The sequence below is a fragment of the Elgaria multicarinata genome, chromosome 3, assembly GCF_023053635.1.
Source record: "Elgaria multicarinata webbii isolate HBS135686 ecotype San Diego chromosome 3, rElgMul1.1.pri, whole genome shotgun sequence".
Lineage (NCBI taxonomy): Eukaryota > Metazoa > Chordata > Lepidosauria > Squamata > Anguidae > Elgaria > Elgaria multicarinata.
In genome coordinates, this window is record NC_086173.1 from 97,941,391 (window position 1) to 97,967,943 (window position 26,553).

General features: G+C 40.4%; 1 protein-coding gene across 5 annotated transcripts in view; it reads left to right on the forward strand.

The window, feature by feature from the left end:
- Window positions 1-26,553, forward strand: part of KDM3B (lysine demethylase 3B) — a 43,879-nt gene that overhangs the window by 715 nt on the left and 16,611 nt on the right. For 2 of the 5 annotated variants that reach the window (XM_063121036.1, XM_063121031.1), the window contains exons 2-14: window positions 8,534-8,701; window positions 9,293-9,406; window positions 10,603-10,711; window positions 12,059-12,183; window positions 15,274-15,342; window positions 15,764-16,342; window positions 18,413-19,658; window positions 20,479-20,680; window positions 21,831-22,045; window positions 22,391-22,543; window positions 23,750-23,857; window positions 24,251-24,378; window positions 25,552-25,849. In XM_063121036.1, the coding sequence (XP_062977106.1) occupies window positions 8,534-8,701; window positions 9,293-9,406; window positions 10,603-10,711; window positions 12,059-12,183; window positions 15,274-15,342; window positions 15,764-16,342; window positions 18,413-19,658; window positions 20,479-20,680; window positions 21,831-22,045; window positions 22,391-22,543; window positions 23,750-23,857; window positions 24,251-24,378; window positions 25,552-25,849 (3,514 nt within the window). The remainder of the gene's footprint in view (window positions 1-8,533; window positions 8,702-9,292; window positions 9,407-10,602; window positions 10,712-12,058; window positions 12,184-15,273; window positions 15,343-15,763; window positions 16,343-18,412; window positions 19,659-20,478; window positions 20,681-21,830; window positions 22,046-22,390; window positions 22,544-23,749; window positions 23,858-24,250; window positions 24,379-25,551; window positions 25,850-26,553) is intronic. The other 3 variants (XM_063121034.1, XM_063121032.1, XM_063121035.1) reach the window with 3 other exon arrangements.

Sequence of the window (26,553 nt, forward strand, 5' to 3'; positions counted from 1 at the left end):
GTTTGGTTGATGGGGCTGCAAACCTATTATACTGTAGTAACACCTCTGTAGGTGAGGTGCGTTTGGAGTGTGAGATCGCTTAAAAGATTTTGCATTTTCTACTTCAGAACTATCGTTCTTAAGTTGTTTGTTAGCTAGGGGTATTTTGCCTTAATATAGAAGTCTCCAGCAGAATTATGGAAACACAGTTTTGAAAGCTGATTTGCTATGCTGTGTTTTATATATATTTTCCTCTAAACTTCTAAAATGTTTCAACAAAAGTTTCTGGTCTACAGCTGTCAAGTGTTTTACCATAATAAGGTTGTGTATTCATTTCATAATTACAAGCAGATTTTTCATGGGGTGTGTACTACATTTGGGTTTGATCTGAAACTAACGTACATCCTGGGTTCTAGTTAAGTGCTGTTGCTAGGTGATAACACCACTGTTGTCAGTACTTCACAGCAATCAGTGTTTTTATGAAACCCTGTACCCACATCACTTAGTTCCTGATTTTCAAAGTCCTTCATAACCCATTGTTCAATTTTCTATATGGGGCAGTAGGTATAGACTTGGGCTCCCCAACCTTTTTGAGCCCATATGTATTGAAATTTGAAGGAAAAAACTGGGGCCACCACCACAGAATGGCTACCATGGGGCTTGGCTACTCACAAACATGCCAAAGAAATTGAGTACAAGGCCGAAAATGGATTTCAGTCTCAAATGCCAAAATCACATATTTGCACAACAACATTTATCAGAATGAAAACAAAGAAGACAAATTGAAGAGGCTGAGACAAGTAACTCAAACCCGCCTCAGGCTGCTTCCCACTGCCTTCCTCAGTAGTGGTGGGCCCATTCCTCCTCTCCTTTTTACAAGAACTTTGGGTGCACTAGAGAACAAAGCACCAACTTCAGCTGCCTCATATTCTTTCTTTTTTCTAACAATGTCTCAAGCCTTTCTGAGAAATGAAAGAATGGTGGCTGGATAGCTTCACTCTCAAAGGTTTAAAAATGCATTAAAATGAGTAAAACATGAAAACTCAGGTGGGCAGGAGGCTTTGGTGGGAGTGTCAGGGCACCTGTAGGAACCAGACAGACTAAAAACTAGTGTTGCAAATAGCTATGTAGCAACTTATTCATCACTCTTTGTGTCATAGAATCATAGAATAGCAGAGTTGGAAGGGGCCTACAAGGCCATCAAGTCCAACCCCCTGCTCAATGCAAGAATCCATCCTAAAGCATCCCTGACAGATGGTTGTCCAGCTGCCTCTTGAAGCCCTCTAGTGTGGGAGAGCCCACAACCTCACCAGGCAACTGATTCCATTGTCGTACTGCTCTAACAGCCAGGAAGTTTTTCCTGATGTCCAGCCGGAATCTGGCTTCCTTTAACTTGAGCCCATTATTCCGTGTCCTGCACTCTGGGAGGATCGAGAAGAGATCCTGGCCCTCATCTGTGTGACAACCTTTTAAGTATTTGAAGAGTGCTATCATGTCTCCCCTCAATACTTGTTGTCATTGCCTTCCTTCATACTTATTGTCATTGCCACTACCATACTATGCCAGCTGCCTGTCCTGGCACTTAATTCAGGATAGGCAGTTGAGATTGTCTCTCCAGAGCTTAAAAGTTATTTTGCTTGATCATCCTGATTTTAAAGGGCTAGCAGAGTCAGTTGGGCTTTGTGGTGGATGATGGAGAGATGGACAGGTGTGATTTGCCAGTTGGTTACTCATGTGAGAACAGCCATCTATTGAAGTGAGTGGCAAATCATATCTCTATGACAAAGAGACTAAGCTCTTATGGATTGGGAACTTCTAGGGAAGAAATAAAATGAATACAGTTGACAATTTTCATGATGGGAATAAGAGAGAGGAGGGAAAGGAGCAAGTGGACTAATATAGTTTGCCTGGGCTGGTGCTTTCTAACATACATAATTTTTCTGGAGATATACATTTTAAGGTGGACACTGTTCAAAGTAGTCAAAAACAAAAGATACTGAAAAGTTGGAGAAGAATTTTCCCAGTCTGAGTGATAGAGCAACAGAATGACAAATTGGATTCCGAGTTAATAAGTGCATGCAATATGCTTTGGAATAAATTATTCTGTTAATATAGAAAATCAGAAAAATAACTACACAAGAAAGATCTTAGAAATTCATGGAAAGTTTTCTGAAAATGTCAACTTGAAGGTGTTTGAATGCCATGTACGTAGGCTTAGCAAGTTTGAATTGGACAAACTGCATGAGGATTGTGTTAACATTCATGTTGACTGTTACTCTTGTGAAAGTTAGTACTTCCCAATTGAAAGTACCCCCACCAGCTCTTTTCTGATTTAGCTGTACAGAGCAGCGGTTCTCAACCTGTGGGTCGCGACCCCTTTGGGGGTCAAACGACCCTTTCACAGGGGTCGCCTAAGACCATCGGAAAACACGTATTTCCGATGGTCTTAGGAACTGAGCTACATAATTTTGCTACATAACAGTAGCAAAATTACAGTTATGAAGTAGCAACGAAAATAATTTTATGGTTGGGGGTCACCACAACATAAGGAACTGTATTAAAGGGTCGCAGCATTAGGAAGGTTGAAAACCACTGGTATAGAGCTAAATTGGTTATGGGAGAGGACACATTGACATCTGAACACTTCTTTGATGTGCTGTGTTTGTTGAAAATGTAAACACAGATGTTTAGGAATCATAGAAGTATCTAACATACTTTGTAGTAGAGGGGTTCTAAAAAGATCACGTGGATTGAAGGTTTGTTGTTTTTTAGCGTTGCATTTGTATTTTGAAGATAGTTCATGAGCCAGTGGAAATTCTAATATTTTGCTGAGGTATATTAATATTTTGCTGAGGTAGAAAAACTATTCTTTGTTAGATAAGACCAACTCCAGGAGGTCTTCAATAGACAGGAGTACTGAATAACAATGGAGAAATTAGTTTTCTGTAAAATGAAAGATAACTCTTGATCATAAAGATATCCCTTAAATCCTAACTTAAATTAGAAAAATGACTGCTGAAGGAGACATGATAGAAGTTCATAAAATCATGTGTAGTGTGGAGAAACCAAGTAAGGAAAATACTTTAATTTAAAGAACAAGACACAAGAACGCTGGGGTTGTTCACTGAAATTGATAGGCAGCAGATTTAGGATGTAGTACTACACTCCCCCCCCCTCCCCCCCTCCCCCGTTGGTGAATTAACTTTTAGGGTTTGGTCTGCTCCTGTCAGATGACAATTGGAAAGCTAGAACAAGCATTGCTTTGTCTCAATATGCCAATTCTTGTTGACACCATTTTTACTTCTGGTAACCAGTAAATAGAGAGAGTAACACTTGGCATGCCTATGAATAGTTTTCTTCCCCACTTTGACTTGTCCTGTTATGAATCAAAACAGTAGATGTTGCTTGGAGAGAATCTAGCATATTTGTAATGGGGGCACAAGGTGTTCTGTTACTTGATCATAGGTAGCCAGAATTGATGCATTGATTTTGGTGAGGTTTTTTTTTGTGTGTCTGTTGGTATGTGTATTTTGAAGAGAGTTCATGAGCCAGTTGAAATTCTGATATTTTGTTGAGGGAGTACTTTGAGTGCTTTGTTGGATAAGACCAATTACTTTCTACTCCAGTAGCTTGCAGGAGGTCTTCAGGAGGTAGGAGTACTGAAGAATAATAGATAATCTAGTTTTCTGTAAATTGAAAGATAACTCTTGACCATGAAGACATAATCACTTAATTTTGTTGATAATCTGATTCGTCTAGTCCCTTTAGTGCTATTTATTGGCATCACAGTTCAATCTTATTTTGCTTTCTGAAGCATACATTAGGTTCTTTTAATTTTTTGCAATGTGCATCAGATAAAACAACTGTTTTCTACTAATGTTTCCAAGTTATTCTTAGTGGATTCTTGCTTATTTATATCTTTCTTAACCTGAAAAGTTCTAAACCTTAGAATTAAAGTGTATTTTCCCAATACACTTCATTTTTGTACTTCGCAATAGACTTCACCTTTGTGAACTCTTCCTTCTGTGGGTTATGGCAGTCAGTACTTTCTTGGTGCCATAGCTATCTCGTAAGAGCCATTGGGTAAGGTATTTTTGGAGGCTCATTCTTATCCACAAATGTTGATAAGCTTTAAAATGGCAATTCCAATAAAGGCATTTCTTCCACTGCAGAAGAAATTACTTAATGTATTTCTATCCTACTGTTTTTTTTGACTAATAACATAATTCATGATAGTTTCCTCATTGTTTCTTGAAGACTATCTTTAAGATAAAGATTGGTATTATCAAACATGTGTAGATGTTTTTAGGGATAATTATGTGCCAGTTACTAATTCAAGCTGTTTAATATTTGAAGAATGTTAGTATTCACCAAAGAGGTTATCTTATCCTATCCTACTGATATTAGTCAAAAACTCTTCAGAAAATTCCTTGTTACAAAACTTCAGGCCTGTTCAGACAACATGCTAAGCCGTGGTTAGGCTGCTAACCCTTTTGCAACAAGTGGTTAATGAGCATGTTTAAGCTGTGGTTATGTGGCCACCATGGTTAGGAATGGCTCACATGATGTGCTAAGTCATGGTTCACATGACACGCTAACGCTAAGCCATAATGTTTAACTCAAAATGCTTAACCACCGTGGCTTAGCCTGTCATGCCTTTCCATATTTGTCTTTTCTTTTTTTAAAGCTCACTTTATCATTTGTACATGTAAGCTATCTGTCTTTACCTTACCCACCTTGAATAGTAGATATTGCTATCGAATGCTGAAGTATCATAAACATTTCCAAAGTCTTAATATGAATATACAGCTTACTGAGAGATTTCACTCAGAACTTTAGCCAAGTATATTTTTTCTGGTGAGAATTTAACTTCCTTCAGATCTAAAGTTTTTCTTCTTTTCTTTTCTGTTCTTTTTCTTTCTTTTTTTAAAAGGAAAGCAAGGTTTCTCTTCCCCAGCTTATTTATCACTGTGTTTTAGGACCTGTTTGGTCTACATCAGGTATCTTTATGATTTTTTATGTTGCAGTAAATAAAAACACAGCCTTGTATGGAGTAATAGTATACAAATATTTTAGCAGGGTGGTTTAGAGTAGTTGTATAAGCTGAAATTATTTAATTCACATCTTTTAGAACTGACCAAATTTCTTGTTGGTAATTGCTTTGAGAGATGGAGTGGGAGAAAATGGGGACATCAGGTATTTAGAAAATGGAGGTATAAGTGCAGCAGTTCTGTTGACAAATATGGCATGGTGTTATTTGATTACACTAACTGAAATACTGCTTTTCAGAACTTCTGAAATATAAAACTGAAGTGCTATCACTACAGTTAATTTATATTGGTCAAGCAAAGTGAGGCCTTTGGTTTAACTGAACCCTTGAGCATTTTTTGTAAATTGATAGTACAGTAATATAGTTGAACATTGGGAGATTGGCCCAATTAGGACATCATGACAACCTAGGATTTTTTAAAACCCTGGGTTGTGAGCAAGCGTGATTGTGTATGTTGCCTGATTGCTTCCACTGCAAGTAGGAGTGACTAACCAACCCAGGGATTTTCCATTCCTGGGTTGTTTAATGTTGTGTGCAAACTAGGAACTCTGGCTTGTTGGAACCTAGAGTGTCTCCCTCCATAAGCCAGAGTCCTTGGTTTATACACAATGCTAAATAACTACACCTGCTTGCAATGGAAGTAATCAGGCAGTGTACACCAGCACTGCTGCATTCTTGATAACTCAGGGTTTTAAAAGACCTGGCTTATCATGTCATCTGAACCAGGCCATTGGAATAAAACATCATATACAACAGCTCAGCACTCACACCAGCTTTCATGGGGGATAAAGGAAGATGTTTAAAACAATGCATTGCAATATGCCTCTCAGAATGAAAGGTGAGGTAAGAATTTAGGATGCAGTTCTGTATTCCAAGGATATACCCCTGCTCAACCCTCAAACCCACTTAAGTTGGCTAAAGCATATATTCAAATAATTCAAAGCTCATTGTTTTTATTAGATATGCAGTGCAACATTAGAGGTACATTTAAATACCACCTGTATATCAGTATCTCCCGTACGCAGATGACACTGAGCTTTTTCCTTCTAACTATGAGCTGCTGCCTACACTTCCATATTCAAGTCTGTCTTGATATTTCTGTTTGGATGCTTCATCATAGTTTTAAACTCAGTGTGTCCAGACTGAGCTTTTAATTTTCCTACTCAAGACTTCCTTTTCTCTTACACTTTCCTAATTCACTGATGATGTTACCATCCACTCATTGAACAGGAATATAGCCTTGGCTTTCTTGTTGACTCCTTTCTTGCCCATACTCAGTTCATTGTCGAGTGGTGTCACTTTTCCCTTCACAACCTTCCCTTTACAACCTCTCAGCAAAAAACTCTGGTCCATGCTCTTGTCATCTGTCACTTAGGCTACTGTAATCTTCTCCTGTTTTCTCACTGTGGTCCCCTCGCATTTCTCCAGCACTCTGCTGCCAAAGTCATTTATGTGACACATGTCTTTAAATTCCTACACTGACTACCTGTCTGCTCCCAGATCCTCTCTGTTCCCGGATCATTTCATTGGAGGGGGCTGATATTAAAAACCCTCCTCAGCACAAAATTACACAGAAAACAACACAGATCCAAAGGAGAGTAGAACCTCACAGAATGAGCTTCAAAGGTAGAGAAACAGTGAATAAATATTCATGTAGCTTGCGCATGACTACATTTGCAAGGAAATGTATCGCACTAGTCAGTGTGATCTGAGATTGGGCAGATGACGCTTCATTTCTGTGATCACATCAGACAACTTTAAATAGTGGTTCTGGGATATTGTGTGTAGACTTTATTCTGTAAAAGGTATTGTTTCAGAACCAGGCATCAACAGTGTCACTCACGTTCTAGGGATGAGTGTCCCTTGCCTCCTGGCAAGAGAGGCTCTCACTAGTGCAGCAATCTAAATAACACAGGAAACAGCAGGCATTTTTCTTGCTGTTTTCTGTCCTTCATGAAAGCTTTCTGCAAGAGACAACCTCACCTCTTCCTTGAGCCCTCTAGTAAGCATAGACTACAGGTTTTTCTTTTGTAGGACAGCTTTCAGAGAAACAGATTTCATAGAATCATAGAATAGCAGAGTTGGAAGGGGCCTACAAGGCCATCGAGTCCAACCCCCTGCTCAATGCAGGAATCCACCCTAAAGCATCCCTGACAGATGGTTGTCCAGCTGCCTCTTGAATGCCTCTAGTGTGGGAGAGCCCACAACCTCCCTAGGTAACTGATTCCACCGTCGCACTGCTCTAACAGTCAGGAAGTTTTTCCTGATGTCCAGCCGGAATCTGGCTTCCTTTAACTTGAGCCCGTTATTCCGTGTCCTGCACTCTGGGAGGATTGAGAAGAGATCCTGGCCCTCCTCTGTGTGACAACCTTTTAAGTATTTGAAGAGTGCTATCATGTCTCCCCTCAATCTTCTCTTCTCCAGGCTAAACATGCCCAGTTCTTTCAGTCTCTCTTCATAGGGCTTTGTTTCTAGACCCCTGATCATTCTGTTTTAATACTTTACCAAAGCATTCTGCAGAAGTCCCTGCCTCTATACCTAGCTTTCTATGTATGCTAGAGGGATGAGGGGAGAGTCAAAGGTTGTGTTCAGACAATTGCAGGGGTGAAAGAAGCCATGATGGCTTCTTCACCTGCCCCATGCATGTTGTGCACATGACCGCAATTTGCATAACTACCTGCAATGCAGCACGGGTTGCCATGTTGTCTGAACCCGGCACAGTGCACTGCAAGAGTGGCTGCTTACCAATGCCACAATCCATACTACAAGCTATTAGTTTTGGTGTGGGTAAGGACCCACCCCTGCCACACACTCTGCCAGGTTCGGATGACACATAATTGTGGGTAATTATGTAAATCGTGGGCATGGGTGGGGAAAGAAGCCACAGTGGCTTCTTTCACCCCTGCAATCCTTTGAATCCAGTCAAAATATTTCTGACTTGCACGAAGTTTTGGGGAAAGTCAGAAACAACAGGCAGTACTCCATTTTTTCTTTTTCTTTTTTCTGTGATTGTTCAATTTCTCACAAGTCAGGAAGGTTTTTGTCTCTTCCTCTAGCAATCACTGAGGTCTTGGAAGAAAGGGAGGATTTTTCTCACACTGTGATTTGTTTGCATAAGAAAAGAAACAGCAGGCATTTCCCCAGCTGTTTCTTATCGGATCCACACCTCTGTATAGACAAGATTCTGTCTCTCTCTCAAGGCCTATGTGCTTAGCAGAGGACATGGGGGAGAGGTGGAGTCTTGTCCCTCTCACAGAAAATACTAAATAGAAAAACAGCAGAGAGACTTCTGTTTTTCTTATCTTTGTCGCAACATAGTGTAATCTGAAGAAACTGCAGCCACTTCCAGAATCCCTCTGTACATGCCAGAGGGAGAGGTATAGAATTGGAAGGAGGCTTGGATGGTAAGCCAAATTGATATTTGTAGACCCTCTTTGACTGCCTGACTGTTGTGACTTTGCTCATATTTGCTTTTGAAAGAACCCATTCTGGAATCTCTTGCAGATATTTGTGGAATTTGACCGGTGCAGTTGGAAACAGCATGCTTGGGTGAAAGTTCATGCAGAAGAAGTGATAGTTTTGATGTTGGAAGGATCTCTGGTTTGGGTCCCTCGAAATGAAACATTTCTGCTTCAAGGAACTAGAGTGTCTGTTGAACATTGGCCAGGACTGGTGAGTATCTTCACTGAGTTTTTTTTCCTTACTCAGGAGCAGGCTACATCATACCAGATATTTATTACTGTGTGATTAAAAGTCCTAAAAGCTATTTGTCCAAAGTTCTTCTTTACTTTAAATCTAGAAATAAGTTATTGTGGAATATTGTCTAATGAATTCAGATCTGTAAAATTAAACTACAGGTATTTATCTAATTGTATAAAATGGAAATAAACCCTTTTTAATTTGGAAGAGTTATTTGGAATTGCAGTTGTATCTAGATTAACCTTCAAGTTATAGAATAAGCACAAAGCAGTTTGGATGAGACAAATGCTTGCATAGTACATCTAGTCTGAGCTATGTTGTCTTGATTTTTCCAGATTTTTTTATTTTTATTCTCTTCAGCAGATGATTGAGATAGTCTGTTTCATTATCATTTGTTCTCCAGGAACCCTCTAGGGAGGGTAAAAGGAAGGAGGATATTCTTATAATACCGATCACTTTTAAAAGATAGACTATTAATTTGGGAGTCTGAAACCTCTGAGAACATCTCATTACAAATATGTGTGCTACTACCTGTCTTCATTTTTGTTCTAATCTCATCCACAGACTTTCACTCCTTTAGTAGATAAGCTGGGTTTAGGCTCTGTGGTTCCAGTAGAATCTCTTGTTGACCGAGACTTGAGGTTCCTATCTGATGCCAGTGGATTACGTCTTTTCCAGGTAAATTATTATTATTCACTATATTTATTCTGTAATAGGACAATGTGATCCAGGTATTTGAATGTATTTCCCCTTTCGCTTACCTTCCCCATGCTATTTGCAGTAAAGAAAAAAGGTAGTAAGTAAGCAATATATTTACTGGCTAGGATCCACAGAAGTGTAGAACGAATTCTATTTGCCCAAGAGGATTGCAGGTATATGTTTCTCAAAGAGCAGCCAACATGGCAAACTGCTTTTGAAACTGGGGGAAATTTCAAAAGTGGTTGATAATGCTGCATGGAATCTACAAAGAAAACAAGTTAAAAAAATTAATTGAGTTTAATTTAAAGCACTTTAGTACTGTTGTAGTCAGCTAAAAAGCAATTAAATACACAAAACTTAATTATGTGGGGGCTTCATAAATTATGTTCCGATAACTGAAATGTGAGACTGCTTCTCACATTCTCTTGTTCTGGAAAAGCCTATTCTGTAGGGTGACCATATGAAAAGGAGGACAGGGCTCCTGTATCTTTAACAGTAATGTAGAAAAGGGAATTTCAGCAGGTGTCATTTGAAGAAGGTGAAATTCCCTCTTCATCACAACAGTTAAAGCTACACTAGCTATAGTAGAGTGGCCAGATACAAAAGAGGGCAGGGCTTCTGCAGCTTTAACTGTTGTGATGAAGGGGGAATCTCACCAGGTGCTGCCTGCATACAAATGGCACCTGCTGAAATTCCCTTTTCAAAACAACTGTTAAAGATACAGGAGCCCTGTCTTCCTTTTCATATGGTCACTCTATATTCTGTTTTACGTGGCTTTGGGCAAGCTGCCTTTCACTGTGGAAGTCATAAAATTTCAGAGGTAAAATTAGCTGGCTTTAAAATCCTGCATCATAGACCACAGTTCTTTTGGCTTCCAGGTGCATGGTTTCACATTACAATGCAGGGGTATGTGTTGTGAAAAAAGAGCCTCAGTATACTCTGTTTACCTCATAAACTAATCCCTGAGTGAAGATGTCAACATTATGATTGGCAGAAAATGCATAGGGAGCATTTGGGTGAGATTACTTTAGAAGTAGTTCTGAAACTCTTACTCCTGTCACTATGGAGGAAGAATGTCAAGAAACAGGAGACAAAGAAATAATAATATCTAGGCAATACAATTACATTCTTGTCTATTTCCTAAACAGCTTTTTTCATATTAAAACATTTTTTAGCAGATGGCAACAGAAAGTCAGAACCAAATGCTCCAACAACAGCCTTTACTGAGGGAAGCTGTCAATGCATTGATCGGTGATCAGAAGCTTCAGGAGATATTTAGCAGAGGTAAGACCAGCTGGCTTTAATTAAAACAACAACATGGATCTCATGGCAATTAGATTTTGCTTGTAGCTGCTGCTCAAGACGCCATTCCTGCTCTTTCAGTGATATGTTCAGTCATATGTTTCAAACTCCTCAAACTGAAAACAGGGATTAATTGAGTCTTAGAGCAGGTTGCTATTGTTTAGGAAATGGGTTGCAACCATGGTTTTGTTGCAGCACTTGCACTTCTTGTTTTATTTGCCTGATACTAGCAATGAACTGGTTAAGGATAAAAAAGAAGCTTAATCTGGGCAGATTAGAATATGGGGTTTCAGCCTGTCTTGGAATTGGGGCAGCTCTCCCCTTGAAGACTTGGGTTTATAGCTTGGGTGTACCCCTAGATACAGTTTTGAGCCTGGATGTCGGAGTGTTGACATTGGCCATAGTGCTTTCCCACAGCTAAGGCTGCTGTGCCAGCTGCACCCATTCCTTGAAACATCAAATCTGGTTGTACTGACATATGCCCTAGTTACACCTTCTTGGGTTACTGTTATAGGCTGTATGGTGAGTGTGGTTCTCTTTGAAAACTGTTTGGAACCTTCTGTTGGTCGAGAATGCTGTAGAGAGATGATTTGGGAGGTTATCTCGCTTCTTACAACAGCTCTGCTGGTTTCCAGTTTGTTTATATTTGCAGTTCAAAATAAAATTAATCACCAGCAAAGTCCTAAATGTCTTGAGGCCAAATTATGTAAAGGACCATTTTTCTACTATGAACCTGTCTGGGCATTAAAATCTTCTTTGTGTCCCAACAATATTAGAGGAGTCTTAGGTGGGGATCCAAGAAAGGGCTGTCTCAGTGGCTGAACCAGGCTCTCAGACTCCCTTCTTTAGGAAGGTTATCTAGCCCCCATTTCGATGAATTTTGCCAGCAAGTGAAGGCCTTGTTCTGACCTGTTTGAACCTATGGCCTGTTTGCTGCTCCAGGTGATGGTTTTTAGTTTAGCTAGCTGTTTTATTTGTATCTGTCTTTATCTGCTCTTTTTATGTTTTGAATATGCTATTGTAATTGTATCCATTGTTAACCATCTGCCTTGGGTGGTTACTTCTCAAAGTAGAATATATATAAACTTTTGTAAACCGCTCAGAGAGCTTTGGCTATGGGGCGGTATATAAATTTAATAAATAAATAAATTTAAATAAATATAAAGGATGTTACCTTATGTTCCACAAAAAATCCTAATCAGAATCTGATTTGTGTACTGCATATAAGAGATGAGGGCTTTCAATCTATACTCTTCTGTCTGGTAGAGAATTCTTGGTGCAATGACAAAGTTTTGACTGAAGGTATTCTCATGTGGAACTCTTTCCCAGGTCCTTATAGCATCCAGGGTCAAAGAGTGAAGGTGTATCAGCCAGAGGAGGAAAACAGTTGGGTCTCTGCTGTTGTGAGCTGTCAAGATCCTATCACTCGTCTCATGGAGGTGGTTTTGACAGAGGTATGAAGCTTTTCATGTGGGGTTCTAATGTCTGATTTCTTCACTTCACTTCATGGAATCAGAATTTTAGAGTTGGAAGAGATAATGGTCACCTAGTCAAACCCCTACTCAGTGCAGGATCCACAACTGGGGTGGAGAACTTGTGTCTTTCCAGATGTTGTTGGACTGCAACTCCCATCTATCCCTCACCATTCATTGGCTGTGCTAGCTAGGACTGATGGGAGTTGAGGGCCACAAGTTGTTCACCCCTGATCCACAACGGAGGATGCAACTGTAGCATCCCTGAGAGATCACTGTCCATCCTCTGCTTACCTCCAGTGAAAGAAAATCCCACCACCTCCTGAGGCAGACTGTTCCACTGTCAAACAGCTTGTACCATTAGGAAGTTTCTCCTAATGTTTTGCTGAAATCTGCTTTCCTGCAATTTCCGCCCATTGGTTCTATTATTGCCATGCAAAAAAGAACAAATCTACTCCCATCTTCTGCATGACTGCCCTTCAGATATTTGAAGACGGCTATAATTTCTCCCCATAAACTTTTCAGGCTAAACATATCCAACTCTTTCATGTTATTTCTTTAAAATTGTTTTTAATCTGTCCTTCATCCTTGTGGATATCAGGGCAGTGTATAAGAGTATTCTGAAAAGGTCATGTGACATACCATAAAACCCACAAAGCATCAACATAATAAAACCAAGAAAGGGCAGCAAATACAATTAAAAAATCATGTCCACCAGTTTAAATGCCTGGACTCTTTCTGCCATTCCTCATAGGACTTACTGGAGGCTGTCATTACATGGTCTGAGTTGCATTGTGTGGGCTGTGGTATTCAATACAGGCATGCTCAGTTTAAACAGAACCTTGACAATTATGGAAAACTTGCATAATTTCAGTTACAGATAAGGCTGCAGAATATGGTATTTTGGCGACAGAATTCTATATTTCCTCACAATACTACTCTCCATTAAATCCAAATTTAGTGGCCTGTAGATCACGTATCCATAGAGGCACAGAGTAGGGCTCGGATCCAGGCTAGCCATTCTGTGAATGGAAGGCTCTCACTCACAGAAGAGTGAGCTGAAGAGATTTTCACTAATTCCGCTTTCTCCTCCATTTAATTTGCGCAAATTTCCCTGACAGTTTTTAAATAAATCCTTATGTGGCTTTGTTCTGTGCAACTGCCTTTTAAGGTTTTTTTTAAAAAAAACTACCAGGGAGATTTGCGCAAATGTGCTGAAGCAGTCACCCTAGCAGTATCTGTTCTGAAAAGGAACCGCTAAAAGTTGTAGGGGTGAGGGGAGCCAATAACTCCCATTTGTGGACTTCATTGGGACCCTGGGAAATGCCAAAAGGGGTGAGGACACAGACAAGTGTTAGTTCAAGGCTTAATAGGGAGAGGATGAATATGGTGCTCCTTTTCAGGGAACTTCTCTCACATTTCCCTCTTTTTCAGTGCTTCTGAATTGCGCAAATGGTATCGTACTTTCTCTTAGTATAATTTTTTCCCTGGTCTTTTGTAAGTATGTGCAGTTTAGCCTCTGTGTAGTCTCACCATGTCAGTTTCCTAGTACATTACCTATTCCACTTCATAGCTTCCTTTGATAGCTGAAAAATACAAGGAAATTGACAAGGCAAGCATACACATAGCAGACAGATGGTTCTGCACACCTGTGAAAGACCAAGAATTTCCCAAAGCACCGATTTTCTTTTAAAGGTGGCAAATGAGAAATGGACATTCCAAAGTACCATTCGGGCATTGGTGGAGGGGCAGTCACTGGCTGCCAAGATCGCAAAGAGCAGCATAGGCTTTTTATCTCTCTTGTGAAGCATCTCTGTAGCCACTTGGGACAAGCCACACTGCTGGGTTTGGATGTCAAGGCAAGCCGTCCTGAGAACAAACTTTCCTTAACCCTACTGCAAGCCATAGGTTCTCAGGGTGACTTGTTCAAGCAAAACAACCCATGTTGAATTGCCCACACTTGGACATTACAATAAGTCATGCCTACACTGACAAGGCTTGTAACCCATCATGACTTACTCTGTTGTGTGAACCCAGTTGGAATGAAAAATCCCTTGGTTTCTTTCTGATTTGAGGACTATTGCAAGAAGCTTAAGGGTGTGAATGGTGTATATTTTCCTTCCATAAGGTGACATTTTTCAGAAGTATGTCTCTTGTTCCTTCACTTGTTTCCTTAACCACAAATCCTTGTGGTTCATGACATTTACTGTTATGTTCTTGTTCCTTGTTTTTCAGACATTCCTTTGGATTATTAACACAATGGGCAAGTTTAGGTATAATGCTGAAGCCTAGTTTAGTGTTATGTACATTAATCATGATGGGTCTAGGCTGGTGCCCCCCTCCTTCTCTTTTGCATGCACTTTCCATTTTAAACTAACCAAAGTTCACCATTATGTTCAAACTGTAGTTAGTTCAAATAAACCAGGATCAATCTGGTTTATGATCCTGGCTTGTTACTTAACTAAAGTTTAACGTAAAGTAGCCAGAGTTATGTGACTTAGAATGTAAGGGGACACTCTGGTTTAAAACTGGGAGTAGATGCTTCTGATCTCATTTTCTTCTTGATTCATACCAAAGGGGGAGGAGGGGGGCACAAGTCCAAGGCTCACTGCAGCTCATGCACATAATGCTAAACCATGGCTCAAGTGTATTAGCTTCTGTGGAATCACAGGTGGCTTTAGAGGAAATATATAGAATACTAAGAATTCTAAGTAAAATTCTTTTACGTAGGCAAATGAGATAGCTTCAGTCTGCCACAGACCAGGTATGTGTATTATCTGGTGTACTTTGAAGAATGTATTAATTTAATACCTCCCTTCTGGAAAAGTGAAGTGGCATAGTGACATTTATTGGGCCATGTATATAACACTAAATATGATAAAGAATGGGGGAATGGGAGTAAAGTGTGAGATGTGAAAGCAAAGGTTGATACAGTTTGTAGGAAAACAAGTGAAGGGGAAAATTGGAGGAACCAAAAGCTGCTTTATGTTCAGTATATCACTACTCTAATTATCGACTTTATCTTTTCTCTCACTCCTGATCCCTGCCGTTCATCACAATAAAAAAAATCAGACTGGTGAAATCAAGTCAGTGGACCCCCGACTGATTCATGTAGTGATGGACACTTCTCCTCTGAATGAGGTACTGTGTTTTACTGGGATATGAGATAAATATTATATTGGTCTAAATGGTCTGATGTCAAAGAAAGTGTTTAACCTATTGTGATAACTGAAATGCCACCCCCACCCCCCGGGGAAATTTGTGGCTTTTAAAGTCTTTAATAGTTTCACCTGCCAAATAGGGCTGCAGTCCTGTACACACTGACTACAGAACCCAGTGAGATTTATTTCTAAGTAGACATGCATATGATTGTGTTGTAAATGAATGAGTCAGAATTAGATTTGGACAGCCTATTATACTGCTGAATTATGACATTTCAATGTGGTGTTTAAACCAGCATAATATTAGTTGGATGTGTAGGTTTCTTAAAATCAAGTAGATGAAGTTGACGTTTACTTTGGCTGGTTCTTCGTAAGTGATTTGTGATTTTTATTTGTTATAGGGAGGATCTCTAAAGGGAGCTAAATCCTCAAAAGGGAAAAAGAAGAGAGAAAATGTCGAAGGGAAAGATGGCCGACGGAGAAAAAATGCTTCTGATGCTGGGTGTGATCATGCTATGAAGAAGTTAAAGGAGAGGGGCGAAGTGGATAGTAATGGAAATGATGGAAACGAAGCAAACAGGGGAGCTTGGAAAGGAAGCATCAGCAGTGACGTGTCTCCGGATCCAAAGGCCAAACAGCTTCCCCCATTTGTTCCTCAAATTAATCGTAGTATTCGTTTTGCCACGTACACAAAGGAGAATGGCCGGACTCTTGTAGTCCAGGATGAACAAGTGGGTGATGACACACCTATGCCCTTTACTTCTTTTTCTTCAGCTGCTGCCCAAGCACTGCTGAGTGGAGCTGGGAATCAAGAGGTGGCAAAATCCTTGGAACAGGCCAATCAAAGTCCAGTGACTGCCCCTGTAGTAATTACTACAGCTGGGCCAACACCAACTACTGTGCGGAGTTCTGATACTGGCCTGCCTGCAGTTACTGGACAAGAAAAACAGAAAGCGGGCCGTTCACAGGCCCAGGGAGAGGTAAGTCATTTATAACTATCATAGTAGTAGTAACTAGTATTCATATAGCACTTTGGCATGTTCAAAACACTTTGCATGCATTGTTTTGTTGCAATGGTCTTAGAAGGTGGTGCTGGGGACTTTTGTTCTACCCATGGCCATTAGCCCGACAGTTGCCCCAAGGTTCCATCTTGTCCCCTGTGCTTTTTAACATCTACATGAAACCTCTGGGGGATGTCATCAGGAGGTTTGGGCTGAAGTATCATCAGTATGTGAAAGATACTCAGCTCTACCTCTTGTTTTGATCTATACATCCCAGGGAGACTGTGAAACTCTTGAACCAGTGACTGGAGGCTGTTTTGGGACGAATGAGGGTGAACAAGCTGAGCCTAAATTCAGACAAGACCAAGGCATAATGAGTTGGAAAACAAACTCTTTTGGATGGAGGTTTACAAGTGGTCTTAGATGGGGTTGCAGTCCTTGCTAAAAGGCCAAGTGCATAGTCTGGAAGCTCAGGTGGCTGCAGTGTCCAGGAGTGCATTTTACCAGCTTAGTCTGCTATACAAGCTATGGCCCTAGCTTGCCTCAATTATGCCCAAGATAGACTACTGCAATGCAGTGTCTGAGGAGCTGCCTTTGAAGATGGCTCAGAAACTTCAGCTGGTGCAGAATGCTGTCACCCGAGTGTGGGTGGCTGCAAGGCAGTCAGATCATATATAGCCTGTACTGCATCAGTTGTACTGGTTACCAGTGTGTTTCTGATCCCAATTTAAAGTGGTTTTTGATCTTTAAATCCTTTACATATTGGGATCAAATTAATTGAAGGACCGCCTTCACTCATATCAGCTTGCCTGCACTTTTAAGAATAGCAACAAAAGCCCTACCCACATTTGAAGGCAGTTAAGTGGGCAAGTGTTTGAGAGAGGCCTTTTCTACAATGGCCCCACACCTCTAGAATGTGTTACCATTGAAAGTTCATTAGGCCCCACCGTTGCAGGTTTTTAGGAAGGCTGTGAAAACCTACTAGTTTACTCTGGCCTTCCCCTGATTATGCGTTTTTGTTGTTGTTGTTGTTGTTTAGATGTTCTTATGAAATTGTATCAGTCTGTTTTATTGCTGTAAAAATAAAGGTGGCCTAGAAATACTTTAAATAAATAAATACTTATAATAACCCCATTAAGGATAAGTAGAAAATTACAACGAGATGCAGTAGGACTCTTGAGATATTTGCCTGTTACAGTGAAATAGTAAGAATGCTGACTTGTGAACTGTTAGGATCTTGTATGTGTTTTAAGTGGGCAGTGCATTACTCTCTGTCTTCATACCTTAGAACACGAATGGGAAACCTAGATGTTGGATGGAATTCCCATCATCCCTGGCCATACTGGCTGGGGCTGATGGGAGTTGGAGTCAAAAACATTTGGAGGACCGCATGTTCCATATCCTACCTTAGGAGAAGGATTTATTTATAATAAAGCTACAAGTCATTTTTTTAAAAAAATAATCCTTTTTCCCTGAAAAAGTGATGTATACAATTACAGGGGGGACATATGGCAATATACACTTCCAAGAGAGATTGATTTTTTATATAATAAATTTTTGTTTAGATGAAATCATTTTATAAACTATTTCAGAATGGTTACTTCAGTATACATGTTGACATTTTAGAGTATCATTTCAGAAATTGATTTAAAATTATTGAATTTAAGGGATTGTATTCACTGTTAAGCCTATCTTTAGCCTTATTAATTTCAATGGGTCTACTCTTAAATAGGACTGATGTTTGATACAACTCAGTATATTTTACTTTTCCATGATATGTGTTCTTTTTAGTTTTTTAAAGTCATATTTGCAAAGATGCAATAAACCAATCTGCAGATTTGGAAATTTAAGACTAGTCAGCCCAAATGAAATTAGGCAGTCTACCAGTATTTGTTGCACAACAAAGTATATTTTTGATATGGAGTAAACTGCTAAGAGCTGCTAAAAAGTCAATATATTGGGGAAAATTTTGACAGGCATGGAGAAAGTGTTTTGAATTTTGACTCTTGAGAGAGGTTTATAATTAGCTTATGTCTCATTTCATTTCAGAATTCCCCAGATTCATTGCTGGCTTCTCCAGGATTTGGAGCTGCACCCTCGAGTGCCTCCCAGCCTTTAGGGTTTGACAGTGGGCGAAGCCAATCCAATGGAGTGCTAGCTCCAGAGAAGAAGCCTGCTGGGTTTCCATTTGGTAGTAACACTGGTCAGGAGGTCCAGAAAGATTCTGATTTATCAAAGAACTTGTTTTTTCAGTGCATGTCCCAGAATCTTCCCACCAGCAACTACTTCACAGCCTTGTCAGAGAATCTAGCTGAAGAGCCCGCTAGTCAGGACTCATTGAAAAAAAGTACGGAGAGCCTGAGTTTGGGCAGCTGTAAAAGTAAAGGTGTTGCAGGAGAAGCTAAACCTGCAACTCAGTTGGGCAGTTCTGTAGACCGGAAGCTGCCAGTGGAGTCTATGCCCACCCTTACTCCAGCTTTTCCACGAAACCTCTTGAGTACTCGACCTCCAGATAATCACGAGAATCTCTTTTTGCAACCCCCAAAACTGTCACGGGAGGAACCCTCAAACCCTTTCCTGGCATTTGCAGAAAAATCAGAACTCAGTCCTTTCAGTAGCTTTGCATCCTCATCTCAGCCAGGAGTATCTTCTACTCCCTCTTCAGTTCTTGGTTCCAAGACAACTTCTGGCTGGCCAGATTTGCACACCTCAACTGACTCTTTAGCAAAAAAGAAAAGCTTGTTTATAACGACGGATTCCTCCAAGATCTTGTCCAGTGCACCTAGTTCGACTCTCTTTGCTGGTGTTCAGAGCTCATCTACTTTGGGGAATGGCCGTTCCAGCTCGCCTATCGGCAGCCTGACACAACCTATTGAAATGCCCACGCTCTCCTCCAGTCCAACAGAAGAAAAGCCATCTGTTGGGCCTGGGCAACAGGACAATCCTCTTATGAAAACTTTTTCTAATGTGTTTGGCAGACATCCGCCTGGCTTCTTCTCTTCGCAGGCAGAGCAAGCATTGGAGAACAAAGCCCCCTTTGAAACTGTGAAAAGGTTCTCTCTAGATGAGCGGAGCATGCCATCTAAGCAGGATTCTGATTCTAGCACCAATAGCGACCTCTCTGATATGAGTGACTCTGAGGAGCAGCTGCACACCAAAGCTTGTCTGAAGGGAATCCCAGAGCATCTGATTGGGAAACTGGGTCCCAACTGCGAGCGGAATGCTGAACTACTAATGGGCAAGGCAAAAGGGAAACAAACCCCAAAGGGGAGGCCTCGCACTGCCCCCCTGAAAGGTGAAGGCTTTAAAGGCAGTGTTTAGTTACCTGGGGAAGGCTGCGGATGGGTTGTGTTTGCATATTTTCTGTATGGTCAACCATGTGACGTGATCACCCTTCTGTGAATCTGTCCTCTGTAAGCTGCTCTAGGAGTCCTTTGGGTGAAGAATAGGGCAAAAAGTTTTTAATAATAGTGAATGTTCTTTGTTGTGCTCAAACTATTGTAATTCATTCCAGTTTTATAAGTGGGAATTTTTTGCCAGGGCTAGCAAAAGGGGGGAATTTACAGGGAACTGAAGGGCAACATTGCATAGCGACAGAAAAGGTAGTCTGGGCGTCAGCATAAAAAGGACAATGAGATTGGCAGTGCACATAAAGAAATATTGAGTAGTTGTAGGAGGCTCTGTAGATCCTTTGTAGTCATAGGCGCTTCAGCATAAATAATTCAGAAACAACATAGTTAAGGATGGTGTTACTGGGTTTAACACTAGAGTTTATCCAATAAGAGATGTTTACATGTTTAATATAGCTCATTTCATTGGAGAAGAACAAGTACAAGTCAAGAGGAGTGGGGTCTGAGTTACAAAACTACTCTCTTGAACCCTCCGTTTTCTGTTCCAACTTCCATTTCACAGAAGGCAAAGTGATGAGGCTTGCAGAGAAGTAACTTGCCCAAGAAACTGAGTATAAGACAAAGTTCGGACCATTGCCGTAAATGGCGAAGCACATATTTGCTCCCACAATGCACAACAAAATACCCATATCGCAGAAGGAAAATTTTTTAAAAAAACCTCCGTAGGTTGATTTAAGTACTCTTAACTGTTGCTTTGTTTCGTAGTCGGCCAGTCTGTACTGAAAGACATGAGTAAGGTGAGGAAGCTGAAGCAGTCAGGAGAACCGTTCCTCCAGGATGGCTCCTGCATCAACGTAGCCCCTCATCTGCACAAGTGCCGTGAGTGCCGTTTGGAACGCTACCGGAAGTTCAAGGAACAAGAGCAGGATGACTCTACTGTGGCCTGCCGCTTCTTTCACTTCCGCAGGTAATGAAGCTCTCTGAGCTTATCTTTGTATAACTGTTTGCTGATGGCTAAGGTCTAGCTTGCCTCTTTAAACTTTTGACAGCAACATAAATTTGTAAGTGATTTCATCTCTTTAGGGTTGTATATACTTTCTGCAATAGCAACTGCATTTCCTACTATAGCTTCTGAGGTCTGCTTCACACATCATGGGGAAGCCGACCTGTGAACTTGCAGCCAAATAACAAGATGAATAAAAAGATTTCAAAGCAAAAAAAACCAAATATGGATTTTTAATTTCTAAAAGCATTCAGGTAAATGTTGCTAACTGACAGTTAGAATGGACAATACTAGGTTAGAAGTGAACCAGTGTTCTAACTCAGTGGACCTGTTCAGACAACATGCTAAGCCATGGTTAGGCCACTAACCCTTTTGCAGCAAAATGGTTAGTGATTGTGTTTAAACCGTGGTTATGTAGCCACAATGGTTAGGAATAGTTCACGTGATACACTAAGCCATAATGTTTAGCTCAAAAGGCTTAAACACCATGGCTTAGCATGTCATCTGAACAGGGTCAATGTAAGGCAACTTCATAGTCTCTCTTACTATGAAAAAGGGTGGTAGTTGTCCTCGAATGTAGTAATTGGTTGTTTGTAAGGAGGACACACTTCCAAACCCATTGACAAGAAATTAATTTGTTAAAGAGCCATCATCTGCTCTTCAAAACGAGAATGAGAGAAAAGCTACTTTTATGGCTGTCCTCTAAAACGAGCACATTTGACTGATTGATTCCTGAAGATCTGCTGCAACAGTAACTAAAAGGAAATGGGCCATTGTTAGAAACTACCATAAAATCCAATAATAAAAAATTTCTGAAGGACCAAAATGATGAACCCCAAACAATTTTTGCAGGATTCCTTTAACTGCTACCCATTCTTATGATTGGGAGCAAACTGCCATTATCTAGGTTTTAAACAGAAGTACTACACAGGTAAGTTAGCATGGAGGAAGGGGTTGACATAAAAATGTTTGCCCTCTTGACCCAGAGACTCAACTCTTGTTTGGGCTCTCTCGTTTATATTGCTGAGGCTTGTAGTGATAATCTATGTTAAGGATGATTTTCAGCCTTTTTTGAACAAAAAAATCCTCCATATGCATTTCTGTTCTATTTCAGACTGATATTTACTCGGAAGGGTATACTACGAGTGGAGGGATTCTTGAACCCCCAACAGAGTGACTGTGATGCTATGAGCTTGTGGATCCCATCGTCATCCCCTGCAGAGGGGATTGATCTGGAGACTTCAAAATACATCCTGGCAAATGTTGGGGACCAGTTCTGTCAACTGGTTATGTCTGAAAAGGAGGCAATGATGATGGTGGAACCACACCGTAAGTAGCTGCTTTCTTTTTCATCTATGTGTTTAGTCCGCTGAAACTTGAGTTACTGAAGGAAAAGTTTACTCACATCATTACTCTAATGGTTTACTTTAATTTCTTTAAATGTGTTGAATAATTTAATGATGATGTCCTTGGGAGGGATCCCCTCTTTCTCTCAGAATAGTTTTGTCTAACGTATGAACTGTGGAAATTTATACATTATTTTTCACATGTCACTTCTCTGCATTGCAGGTACATTTTCTGAAAGTATCTTAAAGGACAATTTGTACTTTTTCAAAAAAAGTTGTTATGTATAATCTGTTCACTTGTGCATCATTGTGTTATTGTTTTTTGTAGAGAAAGTGGCCTGGAAGAGAGCTGTACGGGGTGTGAGGGAAATGTGTGATGTATGTGAAACGACATTATTCAATATTCATTGGGTTTGTCGCAAATGTGGCTTTGGGGTGTGTCTGGACTGTTACCGTCTCAGGAAAAACCGTCCACGCAGTGGTGAGTACTTTGCATTTGTCTTCAAGAATGCTGGGGGGATGGGTGTCTTGTGAGAAGGTCAGAATCTGCTGATATAGTTTGGGTGATTTGCAGGAGACCATCAAAGATTTCTGACTCCCAGTTGTTTAACAGCAGCAGCAGGAGACTTCTCTTCTCCTCCCTCTTCTAAATTAGACTGTTGAGGTGGAAGAAAGCTGGGGTTGGGGGAATCAGGAGTGGATTTTTGTGTGACTGGACTGTGAGCTCAATTCTGGAACAGAAAACAATTTCCTGGGCTGAAATCTGCCTGCCTCTGGGTTAATTGGCTGCTGCTTTAGTATGTTATTGGAGTGAAGAGGTGCTCTTCCTTCTTCTATTCTCTTCGCTCTTCCTTCTTTTTTTCCAAGGCAACATTGAGAGCAGAAAGTTTAATTTTGTGTTGAATCTAGCCAATTTTGAGTCTGTATTAACCTCTCAGTCTGTTGTACCCACTCTTTCCCATGAGTTAGTCCTGAAGGAAAGTAACTTCTGAACAGGATCTCAGAAGGCCTTATGAACTGATCCAGTATAGTACTCTGTACTATAGCTCTGTAATAGGTGCTTTTGCCACCAGAATTGATACACGCACACACACATGCACACACACAATAACTTTTGCTTTGTGGACACAAGCCCTTTCAGTACAGGGAAGATAAAATAGGAATTATGTGCTGACCTAAGTGGGATGTGGGACTTCTGTCTGATTATTGTATTTTGTCTCAGGAACATTCTAAACCTACCATCTCTTTAAAGCGAAAGCAACTTAAAATACTATTTCAAGCAGAACATTCCACGTGTAAGTAGTAATATGGAAAACTAGCTAAGGTGCAGGCATGTGGACGTACACATGCACATTATTGAGAATACTGGATAATCAATTATATGACTAAAAACGTGTCATGAAGAGTTTCATTTGGAGTTGCTTTTTCCAGTAGGGAAATGAGTTTAATGTTCCTCCAGGTTTTAAACTTGAACATCTAACTTCTTTCAGGGCACTTTTCAGTAGCACATTAAGCACCACAACATCTGTTACATGTTGTGAATTTAGGGCAAGGTTTTCTCTTAATATGAAAAGACTGCACACCAAAACTGAAGCTTGGCACTTTTGAATTTTTACTGAAGCCATTGTAGTACTGTAACATGCAAGCATTTGGAAAGCTAAAAGATCTGACTATCTTTCTATTTCAGAGACGGAGGAGATTGGTGATGAAGAGGTTTTTTCATGGCTGAAGTGTGCAAAGGGACAGTCACATGAACCAGAGAATCTCATGCCAACACAGATCATCCCTGGCACAGGTGATACTTCAAGAATCATTCATGTTTTCTATGCCCTATCTGGATTCTCTTCATTCTGCTTTGAATACATTCCTGTGTGGCAGGAACATAGCAGTTGTAGACTCCACATCAGTTATGATTATTTTTATTAGCCTTCTAAAGCTACTTATGACAAATGTTGAGATATTGTTACAACAAAGGAAAACTTTACTATCCAGGCAGAGAGAGTCCTCTTACCTAGTTTAAAAGCCAGTTATGTGTAAACGCTATCAGCCCTCTGAGGACAGGCTTCTTGTTTGTAAAAGCCTAGAATGTTTTATTACATTTCTGCTGTAAGTAGAAATATACTGATGCTTGCATTTTGAGACTTTCAGATTGTTATGGAGTTTGATAGCAAAATTTCTAACTTTCCAGCACTATACAATATTGGAGACATGGTTCATGCAGCACGTGGCAAATGGGGAATTAAAGCTAACTGTCCATGTATTAACCGGCAGAACAAATCTGTGTTGCGACCTGCTGTCACCAATGGAATTTCACAGGTATGTGAACTTTTAATCTGCCCTGAATGTGTGGTTATATGATCCTGATAGAACCTCTCCACTTACTACAGTCATCTTAATTAGGGCTGCTGTCTTCCAGTGATGGGCTTCATGTATGTTGGAATAATTGTAATTGCTTTGAGCAATTGGAGTTGGCTAGCATATTAACAAAAAGGCAGAATATAAATAAATAACCTTTACTAATTGGATGATATACCATCCAATATACTTGTTTTGCTCTATTTAGAAGGCTTCTACCAATGGGATATTCATATTTTTCTGAGGTCTAAATATACATGGCCCTATTGTTGGTTTCAAGCTGGGTTTTTTTTAATGGAGAGGATAAATTTTTCTCAGTTCAGCTTATATGTAGTAATTCTACCCCCATAGTCATATGTTATGACAAAGAACGTATGCTTAAGACAGCAGTGTTCAAATAACAAAGGTCTTCCTGCTTTCCACAGCCATGCCCAAGTCTGACCCATCTTTCCCACCAAACAGCGTGTGTGTGTGTGTGTGTGTGTGTGTGTGTGTGTGTGTGTCTCCGCATTGTAGCGTCCTATCCAGTACCTCCTGCCCATTGTTGGTGCCCATCATTCTAGAGCCAGCATGGGGAACCTCTGACCTGTGGGCCAGATATAATCTGTGGGGTTTGCCCATCTGGCTTGATAGCTTCTTCCTTAGCCCCTCTGGTTGATTGAAAAGCTCTTGTTTCCAATCAACAACCATGGATATTGTGGGTAGGCTCAGAATGCAGGGGATGGTCCAGCAATTATTTAATGGTCTCCTGTTTGTTCTTACTGTCCCTCTGCCCTTACCAGTTTGTTCACTCTTAAACCTTCCCTGTTCCTGCCCATTCTTTAATCATCCGTTATAGTTCTTGCCGAAACTGGTAATCCTTTGAACATTCTCATTTATTAACCGTATTGAAATATGGATCTAGTTCGTTTAGCTACACTGTCAGATTGTTGCAAGGATCTTTGTAAACATGGTGCTAATGAAAAAATAATAAGCATGATATTTTCCAAATATTTGGAGTTCTTCTCCTTACAGCCAGCCTTAGTATTGTAATATTGTAAGCTTTAAAAAAACAACCAGTTGTCTCATTTCGATTTAAAATAAATAAATTCAAATACCATTTATTTTACTGTGTTGTGTGTGATCCTGTTTCAGCAGCTGCCCAGTCTGAATCCTGGTGTATCAGCTTCTGGAAATGAAACCCCATTCTCTGGTGGCACAGGAACAACAGAAGGTGGGCAGCCAGACACAAATGTTGTGCCTAAGTCTGAAACTACAGAGGGCAAGGTTGAGGAGCCTATAAAGACGGAGGCTCCAGCCACTAGCACTCCAGCAACCAGCAACAGTGGTGAGGCAAAGCCTAACAAGTCACTATGTTCAGAAACAAGTCCCTCATCAGCATTGCACTGGCTTGCAGATTTAGCAACACAAAAAGCAAAAGAAGAAACAAAAGGTAAGCTGTTGGAGCTGAAAGTTTTTTTTTACTAGAGACCAGGTTGTCACTGTGGAGAGAGAAAGAAAAGGACATTTTCAAGGATGTGGGGTGTGGAAGGCAGAACAAACCAAGGGTACTTCCAGATGACCGCATTTTGAATGTCAAGGCACACTGTTTTAATATTCTTGATATTCATGAGCCACATAGGGACACCGCAGATCCATCCAAATGGAGAACTAGCAGGGTTGACAGAGGTGGTAGTATAGTCTAAAGCAGCATCTATAGTCTACAGCCTTTGTTCTTATTGTGGTTTTCTCATTTAGCATGACAGCAGCAATAATAAGTCAGCTGTGTAGGTTTCTGCCCAGCTTGCTCTGGGGGGTGGGGAATATACATGGCTCAGAGTCTGAACCAGTTTGCGTGGAGTCTTCTTTTTTGGAAAAAAAAAGCACCTTTTAAGAATAATCTGAAAATAAGCGAATTGCTGTATAACCCAAACCTACTTCAAATCAAATTAGATTGCTGTGTAATGTATCTTTTAATTTTTTTACATACTTTTCAAATGGCAGTGGAAATAATAATTGCTTTCCTAATCATTTTATGAAATTATACGTGGGTGTGGCTTACCCAGCCAACCTTTCCTGCTGCCACCACCTCTTCAGTCCTCCCTTTACCAGAGCTCCAGAGGCATCTTCTCAGTATTCCCAACCACTTGGGTGGAA